This window comes from Chelon labrosus (genome assembly GCF_963514085.1).
Source record: "Chelon labrosus genome assembly, chromosome: 10".
Lineage (NCBI taxonomy): Eukaryota > Metazoa > Chordata > Actinopteri > Mugiliformes > Mugilidae > Chelon > Chelon labrosus.
This window is the reverse complement of record NC_140360.1, coordinates 19,015,483-19,037,183: the sequence shown is the minus strand read 5'-3', so window position 1 is coordinate 19,037,183 and position 21,701 is coordinate 19,015,483. Positions and strand designations below refer to the sequence as shown.

At 43.3% G+C, this 21,701-nt stretch overlaps 1 protein-coding gene across 8 annotated transcripts in view; it reads left to right on the top strand.

The window, feature by feature from the left end:
- LOC311494724 (ankyrin repeat and SAM domain-containing protein 1A) overlaps nucleotides 1-21,701 on the top strand; it is a gene marked incomplete at its 3' end in the record, with an annotated part of 65,350 nt that extends 43,649 nt beyond the window's left edge. For 5 of the 8 annotated variants that reach the window (XM_084553923.1, XM_084553922.1, XM_084553920.1 and 2 more), the window contains 12 exons: nucleotides 1,051-1,120; nucleotides 4,843-4,958; nucleotides 12,073-12,171; nucleotides 12,936-13,082; nucleotides 13,525-13,632; nucleotides 13,863-14,033; nucleotides 14,128-14,265; nucleotides 14,353-14,424; nucleotides 14,541-14,627; nucleotides 15,280-15,417; nucleotides 16,531-16,713; nucleotides 18,867-18,983. In XM_084553923.1, the coding sequence (XP_084410049.1) occupies nucleotides 1,051-1,120; nucleotides 4,843-4,958; nucleotides 12,073-12,171; nucleotides 12,936-13,082; nucleotides 13,525-13,632; nucleotides 13,863-14,033; nucleotides 14,128-14,265; nucleotides 14,353-14,424; nucleotides 14,541-14,627; nucleotides 15,280-15,417; nucleotides 16,531-16,713; nucleotides 18,867-18,983 (1,446 nt within the window). Of the gene's footprint in view, nucleotides 1-1,050; nucleotides 1,121-4,842; nucleotides 4,959-12,072; nucleotides 12,172-12,935; nucleotides 13,083-13,524; nucleotides 13,633-13,862; nucleotides 14,034-14,127; nucleotides 14,266-14,352; nucleotides 14,425-14,540; nucleotides 14,628-15,279; nucleotides 15,418-16,530; nucleotides 16,714-18,866; nucleotides 18,984-20,187 lie in introns of those variants that run through there. The other 3 variants (XM_084553921.1, XM_084553917.1, XM_084553919.1) reach the window with 2 other exon arrangements.

Here is a 21,701-nt window from a genome sequence, read left to right as displayed (position 1 = left end):
ACTAATGGGGGGACATTAAACCTTTCTGAGCAGCATCCAGGCCAGGACCTGTGCTCCAGAGCCAAGATGGTTCCTTTCAGATAAAATATTTCCCACAATGCCCAATAAAGGTCCTTTTTTTCCCCACTCCAGTTTATACAACGTGGGCTTATCCTCACAAAGAGCTGCAGTGACCGTACCTGACAGGTGTGACAGCGCCACTGTCACTCTCTTCCTTTTCCCTTTATTTCTCTCCCAGTGTCCATGCATATTCAGCTCTGGGCTAGTTGAAAGAGGAGCCTTGTCTTTGTGCCGTGACAGGTGTAACACTGCAGCTCTGTGGCCCACTGCTGCTTCAGTGCTCCTACGAAGTGGGGGAAATTTACAGTATTGAGTTTATGTAGGTCTGAATGTGAGCATGTGTGTGACAGGTGAATATCACTGACTAGGACTGGACTTATCACACCGGGGATGTTTGCATGCGTTCTGTAGTGATGCATGAAATTACTGCAAGAAAACATGGGTAATGCTCTTTCTTCTTGGTGATTTGTCTTTAGAGGTTGCCTTGAACTAATTCTTCCAAGTAATGTAGCAAGCATCGTGCTTTGAATGCCATGAAAACCATTACTCATTTCATTTTCCTGAACTTCTCCCAGCTTAATTTCCCAGCCACACTTAAGTGTCGGACTGTCAGACTGGTCCATCCGTCTGTATCAGTATTGTTTTGTCCGCAGGCAGCAGATGGGAAGCCGGTATCTGCAGCCAAGCACCAATAACTCCCCCGTTATGAGACAATAACAATGACTGTATTAATGTGACCATAAATGAGATGCAAAGGCAATCAACCATTTTGCAGTTGCTTAAGTTGCCCTTCATAATGTTTATGTGTCTTTGTAGAAAAAAACTGTAACGGACTTTCCTCTCAATGGAAATACTCTTTAACGCTGTTGGTCATTGCTTAAGGCGTGGGGGCATTTCTTCCGGTTTTTTGCTGGTGAAAGGTGGAGGCTAAAGCTGCGATAGCTTTTCCAGGCTCTAATCTCGCTCTCCCCCGTCTGTTCCCGTCCTCAGATCGAGAAGATCATGACCCTGATTGGCGCAGGAATCGATTTTTCCAGAGATCAGCAATATGCTACACCAGGTAGAGTATGAGTATTACCTTTTTTGTGCCGTAAAATGCCGGAGTTCACTGAACAGATGTTAAATGTGCTACTTCAATTTCAGGAATTAATTATCGATGAAGGTTTGGGGGCGAAACGGTGACAAGTGGACAGTTTTTCGTTTTAGTGCGCATCCCCATCAGTAAACGCCGTAAATGCGTAAATGTCACTACTGTTGCATTATTAAGCTTGTGTGAATCTTATAGCAAGCCCTCTGGGTTTGTACAAAAAAGCTTGAATTACCCTGTAGACCATGATATGGCAGATGTACACTGCAGTTCATAGCATGCATTTCCTCAAAACCTTCAATGGGCCTTTCTGGATGTGGGATTTTTTTGGATCTATTAACAAAGGAACTTCTTCAAATATGTCTGCTATACCGGCTTTTTTTATTTACTTATTTACTATACCAGCTTGGATTTAGGGCTGCTTCAAGTTTTCAATTAATTCTTTGAACTTTCAACCTTGAATTCAAGCAAAATATATACAAATATCTGAATCATTAGGTAATAACCTTTACCTAATGATGCTATACTTGTGGTTTGCTATATTCTGCTATTAAAATAAACAAAGACAGTGTTAAGTATGATTCAGTTTTTACTGCATGTTACTGGAAACACACCTACTGTATATTATTTATCTGCATTAATGCTGCTGACACTCAGTTCAAGGGTGACGTTAATAGAAATATAGGTTGCAACATGCACTGGAGAACAGAGAAGCCGTACTAGCCATTAGCATCCACTCTACAAAGTCTTTGTTGAGGTCTTCTTCTGAGAAAAACAACAGATGAGGATGTGTGTTAAGAGGAGGAACAACTCCCAGGCACTGATTACCAACCATAACTTGGACACAACTATCAGCTGTCTTGTTGTTTTGAGTTGGAAAGCCAGCAGATCTTCTCTGCTGAGGAGCTTGTGCACGGCGGTTGTGCTGGGTATTGGGCGTCTGTTTAAAGCAGTCCCACACTTTTGACGAAGGGGTTCGGACTTTTTTTCTGTCATTTTACTCATGCCCTGCGGCAGCAGCCTCCATAATTGGGGATGCACTTTGGAACACAATGACTCATTCTGCACAGATCAACTCATATTGGGTTTGCTTTATAATCTTCCTCCAAGTTATCTGGTTAGCGTTCAAGGCCTCAAGGGAAATCAGATGCCCGGTGCCTGGTCTGTTTTAAAAGAAGAAATGAGGAAAGGAAGGAAGGCAATGCTTTCAAATATTTTATTTTTTTTTAATCACTGTGTCTTTGTTGAGTGAGTTTCTACATCAGAAGGTACCATCTTTATCTTATTTAAGACCGAAGTGGCTGAGAGACACTTCATCACATCTGCCTGTTGGATGTTAAGGATTCTGTACCTGCTCCTCTGTTATTCTTTAGGTTTTTCAAAAGCCTGTCATCTGGGTAAATGGATGGCGGCAGCAAGGATGTCGAACAAGCGACTACTTCCCCTCAGCTTTCCCTTCTCACGTTATTCAACAGTCACCTTCAGATCACACTCCATTTTAATATATTTAAACAGTGCGGCACATCGCCCCTTCCTTCACACTAACTAGCCCTCTTGTTTGTTACGCCCGGCACTGGAGTGAGTTGTTTAAATATTAACCACGACGTATGTCAAGAGGATGAGCTCATTTTGCTTTGTAGACTGGGGAAAGCTGACACTGCTGCAGTAAAGTAGTTAGCGCCCCATCACAGCCCCTGAATCCGCCACGAGTCTGAATCCACTCCTCTGTCTATGTGAGCCGCAACCTTTTATCCGCCCGTGTCCACGGCTCCAGCTCAATAAAGCTGCTGTCGGGAGGCCATCAAGGGACTCGCTCTGGGAATAGGCTCTCAGTTTGATGCTCATGCGAGAAGCCGCACCACTTTCTTCCTTCCTCTCTGATTTTTGGGCCAGTGTTCGCCAGTGGTGCCTCTAGTTGGCTCTGCGCCTCCGGACCCGTACTTTTCAGCTCTTCACTGATTAACTTCTACATCAGAGTGAAAGAGATGTTAGAAGAGGGAAACCTAACGAGTGTGAGAAAAGAAGGGAGTGAGATACAGATGCTGCAAATGCAAGTAATGAGAGACGGGGGGGTCTGTAGCTGAAATGAGAGCTCGCACTCACAAAGAGCAGCCACCTGCAGTGTTTCAGAAGAGGCGGGGGGGTGGAGAAGTAAATGCAATGAGGGGTGAGAGAGAGGGGGAGAGAGAGAGAGAGAGAGAGAGAGTAAGGGAGGCGAGAGGAACAGCAAGCAGCAGGACTGAGAACAGGCAGGACAATAGGAGGACGCCACTTCGGCATCTGTAGGATTAGGTGATCTGCTCTTTAGCCCGGAGTGGACGAGACAAGGTTTTTGTAGAAAGTGGCTGCAGCTGGACTTGACCGCGCCTCACAGACTGTTTCAGCTATCACTCTTTGCAGAAGAGTTCATTCTGGGAGCTTGCCGTTATTAAAAGTGCTCCTTAAAGTAGCTGTCCGGAGCCTTAACTGGATTTATTTTCCCTGCACATATTTCCGAGCTCCTGGAGGGACCTGATGGGATTTTTAATCTTGGAGTCGCACGTGGATAAGGATTGGTTCTGTAGCAGGCTGGACAGATGATAAGAACAGTGACGAGAGAAAAAGAAGCTGTGCATTTCATGCATAAATGTTGTTGTTGTACTAAGTTGTCAGCTTTCTTTGTGTGCTGTGCTGCACAAGGTAAAACAAAACTTGGTTATGTCCCTATGAGCAGAAAAGCCATTCACTCTGTTAAGTGTTTTTGAGTGTAGTGAAAAGCAATTATTTTTAAGTGTGCAGGAACTTACTTCCATTGTAGTAAATATGTGTATTTTGCTTTTATTTTAAACGCCTCACTAACGTGTTCAATGGAGTGGAGGCAGTCATCTGTCTTCGTACCGGTTAGGTTGCTGTCAGCTCAGGCTGCTGACAGCTGTCAGTGTAGTGTTGGTCTGTGATCAATCTCAGCTCATTGCAGTCGTGTCACAGGTTCGCACCTCTTCCCCGTCCTACTGTTTTCCGTGTGAACACTGTCGTACATCAGCTATATTCTTGTCTGGACTGTTTGTGGAGGATTCAATCGTAGGTTTTGTGGATATGTGAAACAGGGATTCACCTACTTACTAATTCATCGTCCTTTCCCACAAGTGTCAAGTTAACTTTCTGCTTGGTCAAAACAAGTGACTTTCATTTGAAAATGTCCTCAAAGTTATCAAGAATCGCTCTCCTGTTGCAGCTGATTTAATTCACCTCCGGCTTTGGAAGTTTTTGTTTTGGGACAGAAGATGCTTTCTCCTGACATGGGACATTCTGACATGTTTCCTGGTTGGATGTGAAATGCTTTGTTTAATTTAAATTAAGCCAGTGTATTCAGTGTCGATTGTAAATGTGATTCAAGCATGTTCCTGTCAGATTGTTACACTTAAGAATTTTGTCGATATTTGCTGGTACTCCACCAGCTCACATCCCCTTCCTCATCCCCTTCACCCCCGAGCCGGGGGTAGTTTAATCCATTTCGGGTGACTGTGGTTCGGCCCCCGCCGCCCTGCGGGAGCTGACGCCCTGCCCACAGAGGACACTGTCTCCTCCACCTTCCTGCTGCCGGTGCGCTCGGCTCTGCTGGCCGAGAATGATGTGGCAATGCCACGTCTCATCGTCAGAGTGCCGCTGCTACCGGCTGAAAGGTTTCTCACTCCTGAAGCGCTTTCCCCTGTCAGCAGGTGCTGCAGGCCGGCTGCTGGACCAGCCCGTGGGGGACTGGCTGGAGCACGTGGGGCTGCCGCAGTACGAGAGCAAACTGCTCCTGAATGGGTTCGACGACCTGCACTACATGGTGAGTTCCTCTCCCACTTCATTGAAATTTCTGTCTTCCTTTTCTAAACTTTCCGAATTTCTGGTTGAGGCTCTCCTGAAGAGTTCTAAGCGTTTTTTCTGCTTCACAGACTTTACAGACTATCGTTGCCATTTCTTTTTTTTCACTTCTTTCCTCACTTTTAGATTATTTTCCACTGATGTCCTATCTGTGTCTTTATGCATTCATTCAGTTGATGCCACCCTCAGTTAGTTGTGAGATTATCCCATTAGCTTCATCTGTTTCTTCAGCAACTCTATTGTAGGAATCTTGTTTCAATGCCAGAACATTTCCACTTGTTCTTGCAACAGACTCTTGAACAAAGCATTTATTGATGTTTGCTAAATATACAAAGCAATTCGATTAGCCAGTATACAGTTGGAGCCCAGTTCCTGTGTTGTCTGGTATTGTATGTTCACTCAGGTCTGTTCAACACCCTCCAACTCTCAGACAGCCTGTCTCCTGCCCAGGAGGCCGCTGTGGTGGCCTCGCTCTTATAGTCAGAGGGAAGGCTGCCAAATAAGCAGCTGATACCCGGCCAGGATGGGAGAGCATCTCAATGAGGAATGGGTTGCTGTTTCCAAGCCGACAAGTTTATAGAGCCCACAATGCGCGACGCCACTATGAGTTGGCTCTGTTGCTTTTGTCAGTAATGAGGACTGATGGCGGAGAGAATGAGGGACTCAGCTGGTGGGCTGAGCCGGTGGGCAAGGTAGAAATGAGGCAACCATCTCCGTCATATGTTTTCTCTGTAGTCACAGGTTTCCTTCACGTTCAAACACCATGCTAGATCTGAATTCACCAATCTCGTGTTTGACAAGAAAACATAACGCGCCATCTGCAACACTATACATTTATTTTCATTTTGCCTTATGCAATAAAGTGTAACCACCAGGATGCAATGCTTGAGAATACCTAAGAGAACAACATAGAACAAGTTGAACAACTACAATAAAACACTGAAGAAATCAGAGAAAATAGTAGTTAAATAGTTAGTCTTGCTTCCTTGTTTAGGGTTTTGAGACAAATAAAGCAAACGTAAACACATGTCACATCTCCAGTTTTAGTGTAGAGTAATAGTAAATCATCATAGTACTTTGCAAAAGATAGAAAGATGGATAGATAGGTAATAGATAGACTAGACGTTATGTAGACTACTGTTTATTTATTATTTACCAACCTAAAGGTGCAATCCTGAATAATCCCTATGTTCAACTGAATGCAGAATAAGTTTTGTCCAGGAACTGTGGACCTACTAAAACATATGTAAGCAGAATGTGAAGGGACTCAGTAAATACTGTATATGCCACCCGAGGGGGAAATATTTCAAGCCGTTATCCTGCAGCTGGTTTTGCTTGTATCTTAAAGGCATTTTTGAGATTTAACAGATGTCTTTTGTATGACTGGATGGATGCGATTCTGTCCACGGGGCAAAACCACTGCAGAAATCCAATTAATTCCACACACACTTGATCAGAGAAGCAACTACCTCAAAACTCATGACAGCAGTGACGGACTGAACCCCGCCCAGAATGGTCCGAGTAGAATACACTGCACTGGATGTGCCACCCTACTGCATATACAGACAAAAATGTCTTAAATCATGATTTCTTTCCTTCATAGATAGCAATAGAGTGCTTCTCATGTTGTGTTTCCATTGTTTTGTGGTCCTCTTGAACATCAGTGTTGAAATTTGGTCTTTAGGACTTTGTAGCATTGACACCACTGTGTTATGTCTCACTAAATGAAGGTCAGTATCAGTTGCGCAGTAGTTTTTGTCTGACTCATCTGACTGAAATTCCGTGTTTTAGGATTTCTTGGATTTCGAAAAGCAGCAAATTTGATCTTGATAAGCTCCAGTTGTTTATAATACTGTTTATAGTCCTAAATACTCGTGATACAGAATAGATGACAAACAATTTGGTTCCTGCAAAGCTAGAAACACTGCTCTAAGGAACACCAACATAAGTCTTGTGTAGCTATAGGAAGGCATAGCTTCCATGAAGTCTGCTTTACATAACCTGAGAATAGAGCACTCATCCACTTATCTGCCTCTCTCCTTCTCACCCAGTGTGAACAACAGCCATGTTTAAGTCCGCGTTGAAGCCTCTGAAGTTCCTCTCTGGGTTTAATCTTCCTACTGTCTGTTAGTCTTCAGCCTTGAGTCCTCTTTTCTTTCCCCCGAAGTAGAGAGCTGGCAATATTTCTATCTTTAAACACAGCTTACAGACCACCTGGCTTCCTGAAATCGGCGGAGGATTTATAAGCGGGGGGAAGAGAAAAAAAAGCGGTAACCTTTAAACAGCGTGTCATTCCCACAGCAAATGTTGACCTTTTAAGAATCATAATTTAGCCTCAATTGGAAATGAGAATTACCCTCTGAGTCACCTTGTCTTCGCTAAACTTTTCTAATTGAGTTTGATGTTTGCCTGCGCATTGGAGTGGATAGAACGGGGACGGGGCTGTATTTCGTTGTTGGTGGTGTTACCAGACAAATGTATTTTTCTTAATTTTTTCTTTATCTTAATATTATTCAACATGAGGTTTGGAAACTAATGCTTACACCGTCATCTCGTCTTTAGCTGAGCTGCTACAGGACAGTCAAGATGTCCAGTTCATTTGCAGATAGAAATTGTTTTCAAATGTAAAACTTATGCTTTGGTTTAAATCTTTTTAAGTTATTAAAAAAATGCCTTTGTCCACTGCGGCCAACGTGCAGTGAGACCACTAATTAAACCGTGTTGACTCTACCACTCAGCCAACTGTGATCTCTGTCTACCCTGCAGGCTCACTCTAGTAGTGGATCAATACCAGCAGTGATTGTATTGTGTTCAAGCAGTGTGGCAGAGACGAGCCACTTCTGAAACCAATTAGATGCTTTTTATCGACTCGTGGAGCAAATGTCCTGATGAAACGAGCTCAGCGCAGCCATGTTGTTCTCCGGTCTTCTGCAGTACCGACAAGCAATGCTCGCTGAAATGTAACAGCTCCATTTCTCTGTACTCAGCTTCTGGTGGCTGCACCGTCGGCCGTGACAGAGCCAGCCAAGTTTCTATTAGTATCTCTGCAGGGTGAAGCTTTTTCGTGGCCGGCTAGGGGAGAGCTAATTCTCAAGTCAGTCCAGGTGACTCAGAGGATTTTCTAAAAGTTGCACGAAGGTTACACAAACATCAGAGCACGCGTGTGTTTGTGCTTCTCAATCTAAAGTCAGCAGTGTCTCAATTTACACCTATCAGGCATAACATTATGACCACTGACAGGCAGGAGAAGTAAATAACATTGACCATCTTGTGACAATACAATGTTCTGATGGGAAACTTTTGGACCTGGCATTCATGTGGATGTTACTTAGACATGTACCACCCACCTAGACCAGACCAGACACCCCCACCCCATATCAATGACACTCCTTGATGGCAGCAGCCATCCCCAGCAGGATGCAGCCTGACACAGACACACACACAAAAATGGTTTAGGAACAACTCAGAAAAACATGAAGAACAGCACACTAAATGCAAAGAGGTTACGCTGGTATGAGTCAATGCGACCAAAGCCTGCAGAAAAATCCAGTAATGGCTTTGTACATTAGAAGCTCAAGAATTGGGAATGGATTAATAGATTTTTCTGGTGGTGATGTATTGTGGTCCATTTACCCATTTAACAAAAAAAAAACATTTGTCTGTGGATCAGATTGGAAACATTTTACTCTCCTTATGCATTCTGTCACGCTTTCTTCTTAAGCCATGTGTGGTCTTACAGTGACCAGTTTATGAGGACAAACTCTGACTCTTAGTGCTGCCGGTCAGCTATCGTTTAGACAGTCAGAATGAGTGATCCGTGCCCCCGGGCGTCCGGCCTGAATTCAGAGTGCTTTTAATCCAGAGGGAACGTAGAGGCCGTTTCTCTGGATTGGGGAAAACAGAGTTGCATTTAAATGAAAGGACTAGGGAAAGCAGAGATGGATAGACTGCAGAAGCACAATCACTAAACCACCCAGTTTACACTACTCTAAATGTATCCTCTTCACCCATGTTTTGCTGATGTTAGCTTTTTCTCACTTTCAAACCTGCTGAGCCTGTGGACCCACATTAGTCAAACATTTCCACACAGAGTTGTCTCATCATACTGTTTGTATTTTCTTTATTATTAATGATATAGCAGAGGTGAACGTAGTGAGAGAGTCATTATATTCCCCAGAGCGTGCTCATGATTACATCATCAGGTTATTTGTTTTGTCCAGCGGACTAAAAAAATGTAAAATAGTTTATCACGTGACATGAAAACCAGCAAATCCTCACATTTAAGAAGCTGCGGTTTTGTCTGAAATAATGACAATTAAACCTGTTGATTGATGTAGTTTCTGTAGATCAGTTAATGGATTCGTCAGATAATATTTTAAGTTCTCAAAATACAAAACTGAGAAAAATTATTTTGCAAATGCGTGATGAATGCCTCAATTAGCTAATGAATTATTAAAACTGTTGTTGATTGATTGCTTTTCAATCGACTGCTTGATTAATAGACTTTACGTTTCAGCACTAATGTCTCCAACGCAACAACCAAACCTGCACAGCATTATTCACAGCAGTTGTTCAACATAATTGCCCTGTTTTAAAGAGCTAATATTTAATGTAGGTGTTTCCTGTGCTTACCACAGAGATCATAAACCGTACATTAAATGTCTGTATTTCTACACAGAAATAAATAGCTGCATTGAAACATATCTACTTAAAAGCACCTCGTTTGCGGAAAACGGTCCAGGAAATGGACGAAGAGTGGAAAGCCAGTCTATTAGAGCTACTGTACATTTCCCACCGCAGAGCCTTTTATCAGTTAATATCCAGTGGGATAATGCAATGAACCATTCACTGTGAAAGCTCTATTATACATCCATCTCTCCAAATAGTTTCAATCCTCGGCTGGAGATGCAACAATCAGTAGGGCGCTGCTCAGAGATAATGGACTCTGAGTTGTCCGTTTAGAGCGATGCATAAGGAAAGTAAAAGAAGAAGCATGGTGACGTCTTGTGTTCAGTGTGAGCTGTAACTGAAGCCTTGGGTCGGCATGTTTGAACGAACCCTCCGTGACTTCACCCATGTCCTCAAAGGTGGTCTTGAGTGTGGTGGTTCCGGGTACTTCCATCTTGGTAGAGCCTGGCTCCGCCTAACTTCTTGTTAATTTAGAAATGTGTGAAGAAGTAGAGCAAGAGTGTACCTGAGACAGGAAGCTGACACCTATGCAGACAACTAGTTACCAGTGAAGGCGTCCACCTGTCACTCAAGGCGCCCATGCCCTAAATTCTGCTTAATAGGCGGTTTAGGCTTCTGCATCAATTTGACACCGTAGGTACAGTGACAGCTCAGACCCCAATGCCTGACGTGCACCTCCCCAGAAATGTAACTACAAGTCGCTGCAGTGCAGACCGAGAGTTGTGATTGGTCCACTTAGTTGTAGCGTGTTTCCAGTTTAGTATTTCCGACTGCTCCTGCTTCCGTGTCTGCAATTTTCCAATTGATTGTTTTGTATCAATAAAGACAGAACACATTGAGGAAAGGTTAACTGAGGAAGTTTGGAGATACAAACATTTAAATGACTCATCTCTGTTTCGAACGTTTCAGTCGCCATTGTGGAAAGTGAAGCAAGAAGTGGAAACAAAAATGAACCCGACTGGCAAAAAAGACACAGCGCCGACTAGCGTTTGGGTGGAGTTTTTACAGAGCAAACCAGACTGATGAGTGCACAAGTATAAATGGCTCGCGCTGGGGTAGGCTACGGCGTCGACAGTACTCTAAATGAGCCTTTAGTATAAATGATATGACTGACGATTTGTTTTTCCCTATAAAGTTGGGTATTTTAACATGAAAGGTCCATGAGAATTGGCCTCAAGTGGCATTTTGAAGAAAACTTAAATTTCTGGCGGTTCCCCTTTGACTGGATGTTGCCCCTTGATACTAATGGTACGCCAGTGTAAAACTGTACGGCATTGTCTTACTCAGCGAAATTGTCATCAACGTCGTGATTCCACAAGCAGCATTATTCTCATTGACAGCTTCACTTCTCCCCTCCATCCTTTCCACCCCTCGTTTGCATCTACAGCGTCTGCATGAAAAACAGGCTGTCAGGTTTGACCTACAGACAGCTCCTCTTCTATCCCATTAGTGTGTGTGTGTGTGTGTGTGTGTGTTAGATGTGTAGGATTAACTTGAGGTTCATATTGAAGAGTCAGCCACATGGACCCTGAGCCGTCACTATTTGTTCCTGAGGCAGCAGCTCCTATGGAGCACGGTGATGCTTTATAACAGATGAGATTTAGTTGCTGAGCCCCTGTGTAGACGTGGCATAGCTAGCACACATGGCTTACAGTCAACAAGAGGGGGACCTTGAGCTCCAATTCAGGTCAATGAGAGTAGCATATCTCTAACCTAACATTTATTATGACTGTCAAACCATGCAATCAGCTAAAAGGACACCAAAATGAATAATGCTCGGTGCCTTTTACACATAAAGATGTTTAGATTTCCCCTGCAGCCACCACGCTCCAGTCAGCTATCGGTGCCCTGGCATGCTGCTCCTCCATCTCATATCGCTGACCACTCTGCAACTCTGACATTGATTTATTGCTCCTTTTCTCCATTATCCATTACCTGCCACACAGTCTCAAAGGTGATATTGTGTGTAACCAAAGACCGGTCTGACCATCATTCACCGGGTCCCTGTCAGTCCCCTCCCCCACACGCTTAAGTCTCATTTAAGGCGTTATCGACGTGGCCCCCTTACAGCAGCCAGTAGGCTGGGTTCCAGTGAGGCTTTCACTCAGGCGTAATTGACCTTTTTTCTGCAGTGGTAGCATACTTGTGATCAATAGTTAACCTGTGGCATAGGCCCTTGTCTTCACCACGTTTAACCTTGGAGCCAAACAGTCACAGATGATTTGAATAGAGTTTGTGCAGATTTATGACTTTTGAAATTTTAAGCAGTGTTGCTTACATGACGCATATTTGTCCTCTTGTATGTGTTGCATTTTCCAATGGCGTTCGTGAACCCTAGTGTCCAAATAAAACTAACAGTGATCCTTCTTTTGTATTTTCCTCTATAGGGGAGCAACGTAATGGAGGACCAGGACTTGAGAGAGATTGGAATCACAGACCCGAGCCACAGAAAGAAGATTCTGCATGCAGCGCGTTCATTTCCAAAGGTAACAAATCACTGATTCCTATTTCAGTGCTTATCTCTCTGTGCAAGTCATATTAAGACGTGTCTTGCATTTCCTCTACTGTTAGACCACAATGCACAAATCTCCACTGAATACCAAAGCACTTCACTACATTAGTGGAACAAGTAGTGTTTACATAAGAACTATGCAATTTGATTTATTTGCACTTGAGTGCATTCATTGCATCCATATTTAGTAATTTTTTTAGGCTAATATTAGGATATGGTAACTTAATGCTTCCTTATAAAAACAGTTGGCCATGTTTGCATGCACAGTGTTTATTCCACCTGATTGAAATCATTCCTATTCCAACTCAACTATTTACATTTTTTACATAGTTAAATCTAATTCTGTACAGGAAAAAAAGAAACATCCAAAATATGAATATAAACAGCAGGAGCCTGGCATGCACCTAACCTAGGGAACGACTGGACTAAACTATCCGGCTGTTTATAAAGTAGATAAACTATCTCCAGCTCACCGAGCCGCAGCAATAAAATGCTACTGTAACATATCAGTCATTATCGTCCTGCACAATGAGTCATTTCACTGATGTAGATTATGATTACAGGACATTTACTGGTAATATAGTTAATTGCGTTATTGCAAACACAGATGCACTCGTGTTGGGTTATCGAAGCAGCATCCCTCAAAATAGAAAATTGTTTAAAAATGGCAGCATCCTGGCTCCGCCACTGTCCTGAATCTCTCAAAGCGTGTGTGAGTGATGAAGTGTTGTCCTACAGGTGAAAGCGCTGGGCTGTGACGGCAGCAGCTCCCTGTCCTCCTGGCTGGAGAATCTGGGTCTGCACGAGTACTTGCACAACTTCCTGGCCAGCGGCTACCGCAGTCTGGACTGTGTCAAAAACCTGTGGGAGCTGGAAATTGTCAACGTGAGTCACAGTGACGTACATGCACCGTGAAGGAGTATCAGAGGGTGAAATTAGCTTTTTAAACTGTGTTAGAGGGATTGGAATAAGTTTGACAGTTTACTCCAGTTTCAGATGAGGGGGGGGGGCCTGGAGACTGAAACTTTGAAGGTCAGTGTAGAGCGTGTGGGATATTGGGAAGTAGCCAACTGTTGAAAGACAATTTTCTCTCTTAGGTATCTAAAGGAAACATCACTTTGTCTTGTTGGTACATTAAAGATACTTTCCTGCAACATAAAATGTTTGCAGTTACATGGTCACAAATACAGATAAACTGCTCTATAACACCACTAGATGTCAGAAATGTTAAGCCAAAGTTGTTAAGGCAGGTTACATAGAAAAGTCTAATGTCGTGTTTCCAGTGCTGCTCAATGTGTCTAATGGATCACTCTCTCCTTTTTTCCAGGTGCTAAAGATTTCCCTACTAGGTCACAGAAAACGCATCATTGCTTCCTTAGCGGAGAGGCCTTATGAGGAACCTCCAGTCAAACCTCCTCGTTTGTCTCAGATCAGGGTGAGAACCTACTCGCTACTACACTATGTACAAGTTCACTCTCATCTTATTTAACTTTCATACTCTTTGGAATCACGTCTAGTACCGGGAGCTGATGTTTGCCTCAGTTAGTTTCAATTTAATTTTCGTCTACAAATTTTGCCAAGCATGTTTATTGAGGAAGATTATTGTCAAACAGTCATTTGCGTCCATCACGGCAGAACTAACAGTGCCTGACTCCATCTCTGCAGTGCCAAGACCTTCCTGGATCCCAGACCTCGTCTCCTCTCAGTCAGATGGAGCCCTACACAGGGCGCTCAATGGACCCTCTGCTGCCTGTATCAGAGCCAGGGCGGAAAAAAGCCCCAGATACAGACTATGACGTTACCCAAAGACATCGCAGTGAGAAGCACAGGCCTCAAGTATGTGGTTTATCTCTGTGTCCATCAGTGTCTTTACGTAGTGATGATAGTGGACTGCTCTGGGCTGTTTTGGTAACAACAGTTATTCTCTCAGGAGCGATATGAAGAAATGTACCGAGAGCCCCGTCTGACTTTGCGGCCGCCCAGTCTAGCAGCACCGTACGCTCCGGTCCAGAACTGGCATCACCAACCTGAGAAACTCATCTTTGAATCCTGCGCCTACGAAGCCAGTGTACATGTCCCTCCTGCCTGCATAATTCAGTCTTGGTTATTGAATATATGCACCAACATTAACATTTTTTCTCCTGTTCCCTTGTAGTACCTTGGTTCCATGCTTATCAAGGAGCTAAGGGGTACTGAGTCCACGCAGGATGCTTGTGCCAAAATGCGGGTATGCCACAAGCCTCTCCAATCTCAGTTGATAATCACAGGATATTTTACATATTATCTGAGTGCACAGTGAACCACATTGATGTCCATTTCCTTCTGTGTTTGTTTGTCCTCCAGAGGTCAACAGAACAAATGAGGAAAGTCCCAACCATCGTCCTTTCAATCACATACAAGGGTGTGAAGTTCATCGATGCTGCCAACAAGGTCAGAGACTGTAGTCATACTTCTCCCAAGTCATGTAATACATCAAACTGATGCCAGTCCTTCTTATTTCTTCTTTCTCTCTAGTATTTAGTTTGTGTGATTGTAATTGTCATACCTGATAGTTTCTGTTCTGTTCTATGATGAAAATGGAAACTGGATCTTACATTTCCCACAATGCACCTGTCATACTATTATAAGACACCCCCCTACCTAGGGAACAGTAGACATGGTGCCAGTTTGTAATGCAGACTTTTGCTGTCTTCAAGCTCAAGCTGAGACATGAAGCAGCCTTTTGCCTATTTTTTAAAATAGGCAAAAGGCTTATCTTTTAAAAACAAGGTCAACTGTGAGTTATTAGGTCTTAAAAAAATAAAAATCATTATTATTTTTATTACACATACACACGTGTCCGTGCTGCAACAATGCTGCATTTATGTTGAAATCACACTCAGGATGCATTTTACGATGAATGCATTGGGAACAGGAAGCAGGAGGATTGTATGTCAGTGTTTTCAATTCAGGATATGTACACACTATAACACAAACTAATGTTGTGATAATACCATCAACTAAAAGAGTTACAGATAAGTCAAACTAAACACTCTTATTACCATTACTGAGCCTCATTCGTGCCTCTCTCTTCTCTGTGCAGAACATCATTGCTGAGCACGAGATCCGTAACATTTCCTGTGCAGCCCAGGATCCGGAGGACTTGTGTACGTTTGCCTACATCACTAAGGACCTGCAGACCAGCCACCATTACTGCCATGTGTTCAGCACAGTAGACGTGGTAAGAGCATCCTCGTGTGTCTGTCCGCTTGTTCCAGGCACATTCATTCACATGCATCATAGGCCACTCATTTTCTGTTCAAACAGGTCTTTAGTTCTACAGAAACCACATGGGCTGACATAATATGAAGAGCGTCTGTATTTTCTTTTACCAAAACGAAGTAAAAGGAAGCTTTGTAGTGAGGTCTTTCATCAAATGCTGAAAAGTTTCCTCACATTTGAATTCCCCCGACATCATCCCTCATAGTCACACTGAGGAGTTATAAAGGCCTGGCCAACACTGTTATCTCCAGACTGCCCTATCTCTTCAAGGTGTCACGCTTCAGTTGGGGCCAATTGCCTCCTCGTAGACACGGCGCTACCCTAGCCGCGATAACTAGCCCTCCATTACCTACTCTGTGCCCCTAGAGATCAGATGATTATGCTGCTAATCTGCCTCCAAAGACCGGAGTCGTTTTAACAGTGCCCAATTTCCTCCGTTTGCTGTGGTATTCTGATCTCTTTGATTTCCTCTGTGGGGCTGAAACAAGAGGCCGCCCCTCAGCTGCAAGCCTTGCAGCGGTTTGAGACGTAGTTCCTTGGCCTGTATTGAGCATGATGGAGCTCCGCACATAAAGAATCTCTGACCTAATCACTGCCTGCTAGAGAGAGCAACATGCAGATCAGTGCTTTATGTAAATATGTATCTTATGCAGCCTACTGTGCATTTGTCTCATGTTCCTTCATAAAAATATATGCATGTGATTATGTTGTGTGCTATAAGGTAGCTTGTCACTCTTCTTCCTCAAGGCATATAGTACAAAGTGTGAATGGTCTTGTCTTTTATCTGTGGTGCTGGTTCATATTTGGAGGCTGTGAGGGTAAAAACAAAATAATCCAACCGCTTTAATTCTCAGCTACAGCGGATATAATCCTGAGCGGGGCTGCGGCACAGCGCTCATGAGATTACTGCCACGTCTGCGTGTTGTGCAATTTCTTTTTGAAGAAGTTTTAAGGAAAACTGTCTTTGTTCTGACATATTTTGCCGTCTCACTGAACACTGAGTATAGTGTTGTTGCATGGGGTACAACCCAGTATACTTAAAGGACTCATGGATTTCCCTCTTTCTTTCTAGAACCTGACCTATGAGATTATACTGACCCTGGGCCAGGCGTTTGAGGTGGCCTATCAGCTGGCTCTGCAGGCACAGAGGACCAAACAGCACCAGAGCCTCCCAGTGGGACCCGGGTCAGAGGTCATAGAGACCAAGTCCAGCCGACCCGTGCCCAAACCACGAGGCAGTGTACGGAAGTCGGGGGTGAGTTGGGTATCAGGCATGTTTTAGTGCAAGACGCCATACTCTGTACATACAGGTATAATACAGAGTGAAACATGGAGAGCAAAGAAATCCTCTTGTTCTTTATACTTCAAGTGTTGTTGGAGGTTTTGACTCACCTCTGTAAACCTTAGTGAAGTTGTTTTAGAGAAATTAATGTAGTGTAAATCATGAATCACAGAGTTACACTGCCAATCTGACGGAACAATTACTTTTTATGACAGCATACGTCTTATATTTTGGAATAAAACCTAAAAACACATTAGACAACTATTACATCTAAATCATTACAGTTCCGCTGTGCTGGTGTTCATCTGGCCATTAGCATTAAACCATTAAGACGTGAGCTTGTGCTGAATATAAATGAGCTAACTAGACCTCAGGGACGAGTCGCACATCTCCAGCTGCAGCTTAATGAACTCGGCAAAATGATTTAAAAACATGACTGCATGATTTCTGTCATTTCTTCACTGCCTGCTCATGTTTCCCTCACACCTGTCTTTTGGGAAAAAATAAATAAAAAATTTACGGATCGTTTGACTGAGAACACACACTCCATCCTCTCACAGTAACTCACACCCACACCTGTAAGCTACAGCCAATCAGACTCCTCCTGTCTCATGCTGCTTAAATCTGTGGTCGCTTCTGTCCTTTAACTGTCTCTCAGCCACTCCCTCGTTCTTTTGTGCTCTTTCCCTTTTTTCTTCTGCTCTTTCTCTCTCTGTCTGACTCTCCTCCTGGCGGGCGGTGTGTATCTCTCCCAGGACTCTCCTCCTCTCGACAGTCGTCGCTGTTACTGTTACACCTGCACCACCCACCGCCCCTCCTTCCTACCGCTGCACTCTGCCAGCCCTGCTGCCCAGGTGCTGCCTTCTCCTCCTGCTCTAGCTCCACCCTCTCACACTTTGTCCCTTTGTCCCTTTGTCTTCCTTTCCCTCTGACTGCCCTGGAAACTGACAAACCATTTTTATGTATTGGCATTGCTGTTATTTTCTCCCTGCTGTAAGAAAACAAAAGAGCTGCTTTTCTTTGCCTCAGATAAATGATGCCTGATAGGTTCTTTGAATGCTACTTTTGACTCTGACTCCCTCTAGTGATAGTTTGATAGTAATGCAGGCAAAGTTTGCACCCACAGAATTTTTATATATTCTGTCTTCAAATTGAAATAATACTGCTAGGATATTAGTGGCATCAGTTTAGTGATGTTTCACTTTTCAATTGAGTTTAGAAATTTTTGGTGTCTTAAAATATGCAGGTTAAAGTTCATTCTTGACCTCACCTAGTACTCAATGGACCTCTCGATGATGTTATTTTATTTGCTGCTGTTTCCAAGTTCAAGAATGAATCGTCAACACAACCTTTAAGCAAGAAGAAAGTTTGTGAGGAAAACGGAAAATATGAGCATCTGCATTTGTTATCTGTTGACAAGGACCAGGTTACATGCTGCACAACTAAATGAAAAATGCCGTTAGGTTTAGGTTTACTTTCTTTAATGAAGGCGAGCGCAATTAGTTCCGTCCTTGATGACATTAAAAACAAAGTTTGATTATATAATAAATTATAAATTATATAAATAATTTTATATGACAAGTTAGGCAGCAGACACAATTTAATAAAGGCATGAGTGGCATTTTAATTGTATATAAAGTTGACAATTTGTCAGCAAATATTACTGCATGTGAATCTACCCATAAACACATTAGAGTGTCATACACATTTATTAAGTGTTTATGTACTACCTATAAATAAAGCATTTAAGGTGTTGCCAGTTAAGGTAAATTAAATAAAACCTGATTACTTTCTCTGCATCCATGCTTATGCGAAACCAAATCTGTATTCCCCAAAACTAACTAACACAACTTTATGTAAAATACACATAAACTACTCAATTACAATTTATTCATGGTAATTATTAGTTTATATTAATTATATTGTTTTGCAAGGTAACTGTCAATCATGTTGCAAACAGCCAGCAGGTGGATCACGTTTAACAGACATGAGTCCTCTCTTGATTAGTTGTTATGTAAGCAGTATGAGGACGTGTCTTCAGACTTGTGCTCTACAATAAGATGTTTTAAATTAGTGAATTAGTCCACTCCTGTTGAGGCAAAGATGTCCTCTCTTTGTACTTTCAGGGGGACGGTGTGGACCAGGAGGGGGATTCTCAGTCCCAGGGCAGCGCCACGTGGCTCGTGGACCCCAAGGAATCCAAGCGCACTATCAGCACCAAGTACGAGACCACCATATTCTGAGTGAACCCCTCTTCCTCCTGGGCCTGGTCTCACCCCTTCTTCCTCCCCCTTCCTTCTGTGTGCCTTTCACTGTGACTCTGCCTCTTTCTCTGCACTGGACCTCTGCCCTGCCCCGCCTCCCTCCAGCCATCGCTTGTGTCCTCCTCTGACAGCACCACAATCTGTCACAATTAACCAACCGCTGTTGCTACTTCCTCACGTTAAACCACCACCACCACGTCTACACCTTTTATCGGCTATTAGCGGCCCCCTTTCACCTCGTCAGACCTCTTCTAGCTGGTATCTCTCAGCCTGCCACTCACTTTCGTTTTTACGTTCCTCTCTGTTTACCTCTGTGTGCTTCCTCAACTGTGTATAATGGTTCCTTTTTTTCAACCGTCCACTTCCAGCTATTTACTCTTGGTGATAAGCTCTTTGTTTTCTCCTGGTGCTTTTTTCCCCCCCCACTCTGTTAGGCGACGGCCGCTCTGAGGCTTTTCACTCTGATCGTTTCAACTCCTGACTCATCCGAGTACTGAGAAAATCTGATTTACCACAGCCCGGAGTGGCCCACTGCAAACATCCTGTACCTGGATGGACATGTTTCCTGAGGAAACTCATCCCGTAATTCTATGCATCAGTTGGACTTTAGCAGACTGTTTCTGTTCAGTGGGATGCTGCTGTTGCAGAGGTTACACGCAGGATTAATGAAGGGTGAAGTTTTTCACTGTCAGCTGCCTGCTTGAAGCCAAAGGAGGCTAAGATTCTAACACTGTGATTAGGCCCGTTTGGAGCTAATAAAATAAGCATTTTGGGGGCTTTTCTAGAGGAACAGACTAGTTTCTCGTGGTCCTCATTGCTCCAGATAAATAGGCAGTCCAAACTTAAGACTGGCATGCACCAGGCTTTAAACCTGATGCTTCTTCTGGAGTGAACTAACTCTAACTAAGCACTTTTACCAAATCCCCAATCTTGTAACAACAAGTGCATTTTCCTCTGTCTTTTTTCTTCTTCTTTTCAAAACAAATGTCTTCTATGTCCCTTCTGTCATCATTGCCTTTTTTTTCTACCAGAGATGTTAATGTTTCACGGCTGCCACTAGTGAAAACAGTTAATCATTATAAGAGGGGATAATCCATCACCATCGTGCTGTTTGTGTCCATCTGTTTGCTGTTATTTTAACTTCACTGCTTTGTGTGCATGTGTCTGTGTCCCTCCCCTTTAGCTGAACACTGTGGCCACTCCCAGTCAGTAAGAAGGGACAGGAATGCGCCCTGTTGCATGGTGGCTAGGATGTTTTGTTGGAAAAGTCACCCACTTCCCGTGCAGCAGATCATAATCAACCGGTGGGATCGTGCTCCACACGCCGCAGTCACACGTGGGCCTGGAGACAGAGCTTTCAACACTGCATGCTCCCTCAGTTCATCTGAGCTCTGAGACTTCACCGCTCCTCACAAATGCACCCATCTCCTCTTAGGCCTCCTCTCCATCAGAAAGCGACGGTTGTTTTGTGCAATGTGAGAGTCAGATTTGGTTGTAATGATTTCCTGAAAAAACAAATTGTTGCCTCTCTCACTGAGTGTTAGTGTTTACTGTTTCAGGAAAGGCGCCTGCAGGTTTCGATGCAGAGCTTGTTGCTAAAGGGGAAGTGGCAGAGATAAGGAATATTAACTGTTTTATGTTTTGTTACGACACAAACTGTCTGACATGAGACCTCACACTGTCGGTACACACTCCCTCCTGGATTGTTTGTCCTGTATCCAAACACTGTAGCTTCTCTTCATGGTCATCGGCTTACATACATGTGTTATTGTGATAAACAGTGTAATCTTGCATGGGAGGAATTCTCTAACCAAACTCAACGAGCATAAGGAACTGACACTACAAAGACTGTTTTATATTAGCGTAACGGGGGATGATTTTTATTTGATTTGAGAGCCGTGTCTGTTTTTTCGTAGGTTTTAATTGTTTCACGGGGCAATGCTGTTCCCTAACGCTGCAACTGGATCAGGTGTGGTTCCCTGCAGTTCTTTCTCTCTCCTTCCCTGCTCCTTTGTTCAGTTAATCTTGACTAAGATTTTCCACCAAACCTGCCATGCAGGCTGGTACGACTTTAGATTTTAGCTGCGGAACAGAACAATAGGGCATGTTTCTCCTAGCTAACTCCCAATATGTTGACTGTTAATGGTACTGTTTGGTCCACCGATGTGTATATGGGTACATACCCAGGTCATTTAACTGTTGTATATGTGGTACGTTGTCCGGCCAGTACGATAACTCTATGGTACACTGTCTTCAGCTCTCTGGTGTCGGCACCTTTGGCCATCAGCCCGGTCCTGTTCTGCTTTTGCACATTGCTAAGGATCAGGAGAGATCTTTTGGGACTAATCTGATGACAACTCTGATGAGAATGATATTGTACATGAATCTAGCAGTCTGTATTTTGATACTTGAATGATTTTTGCTTTTATAGATATCTATATATATGTATATGTATGTATGTACCTATGTAATTTTTGACGTTTGTCGAAAGAGAGAAAAGGACTATGTCTTATAAAGTTAAACATATCGTGAATAAATACCCTGTGATTAAAAATAAATAAATAAAAGGCTGAGAAAATGACTCAGAAGAGGGACCTCACTTCAGAAAAAAAGATTGTAAATAATCTTGGGCTTCCAGTCTTTTGTATGATTATTTTTCATAATTGTAAAACTAATAAATGGCGCAGTTAGATACGT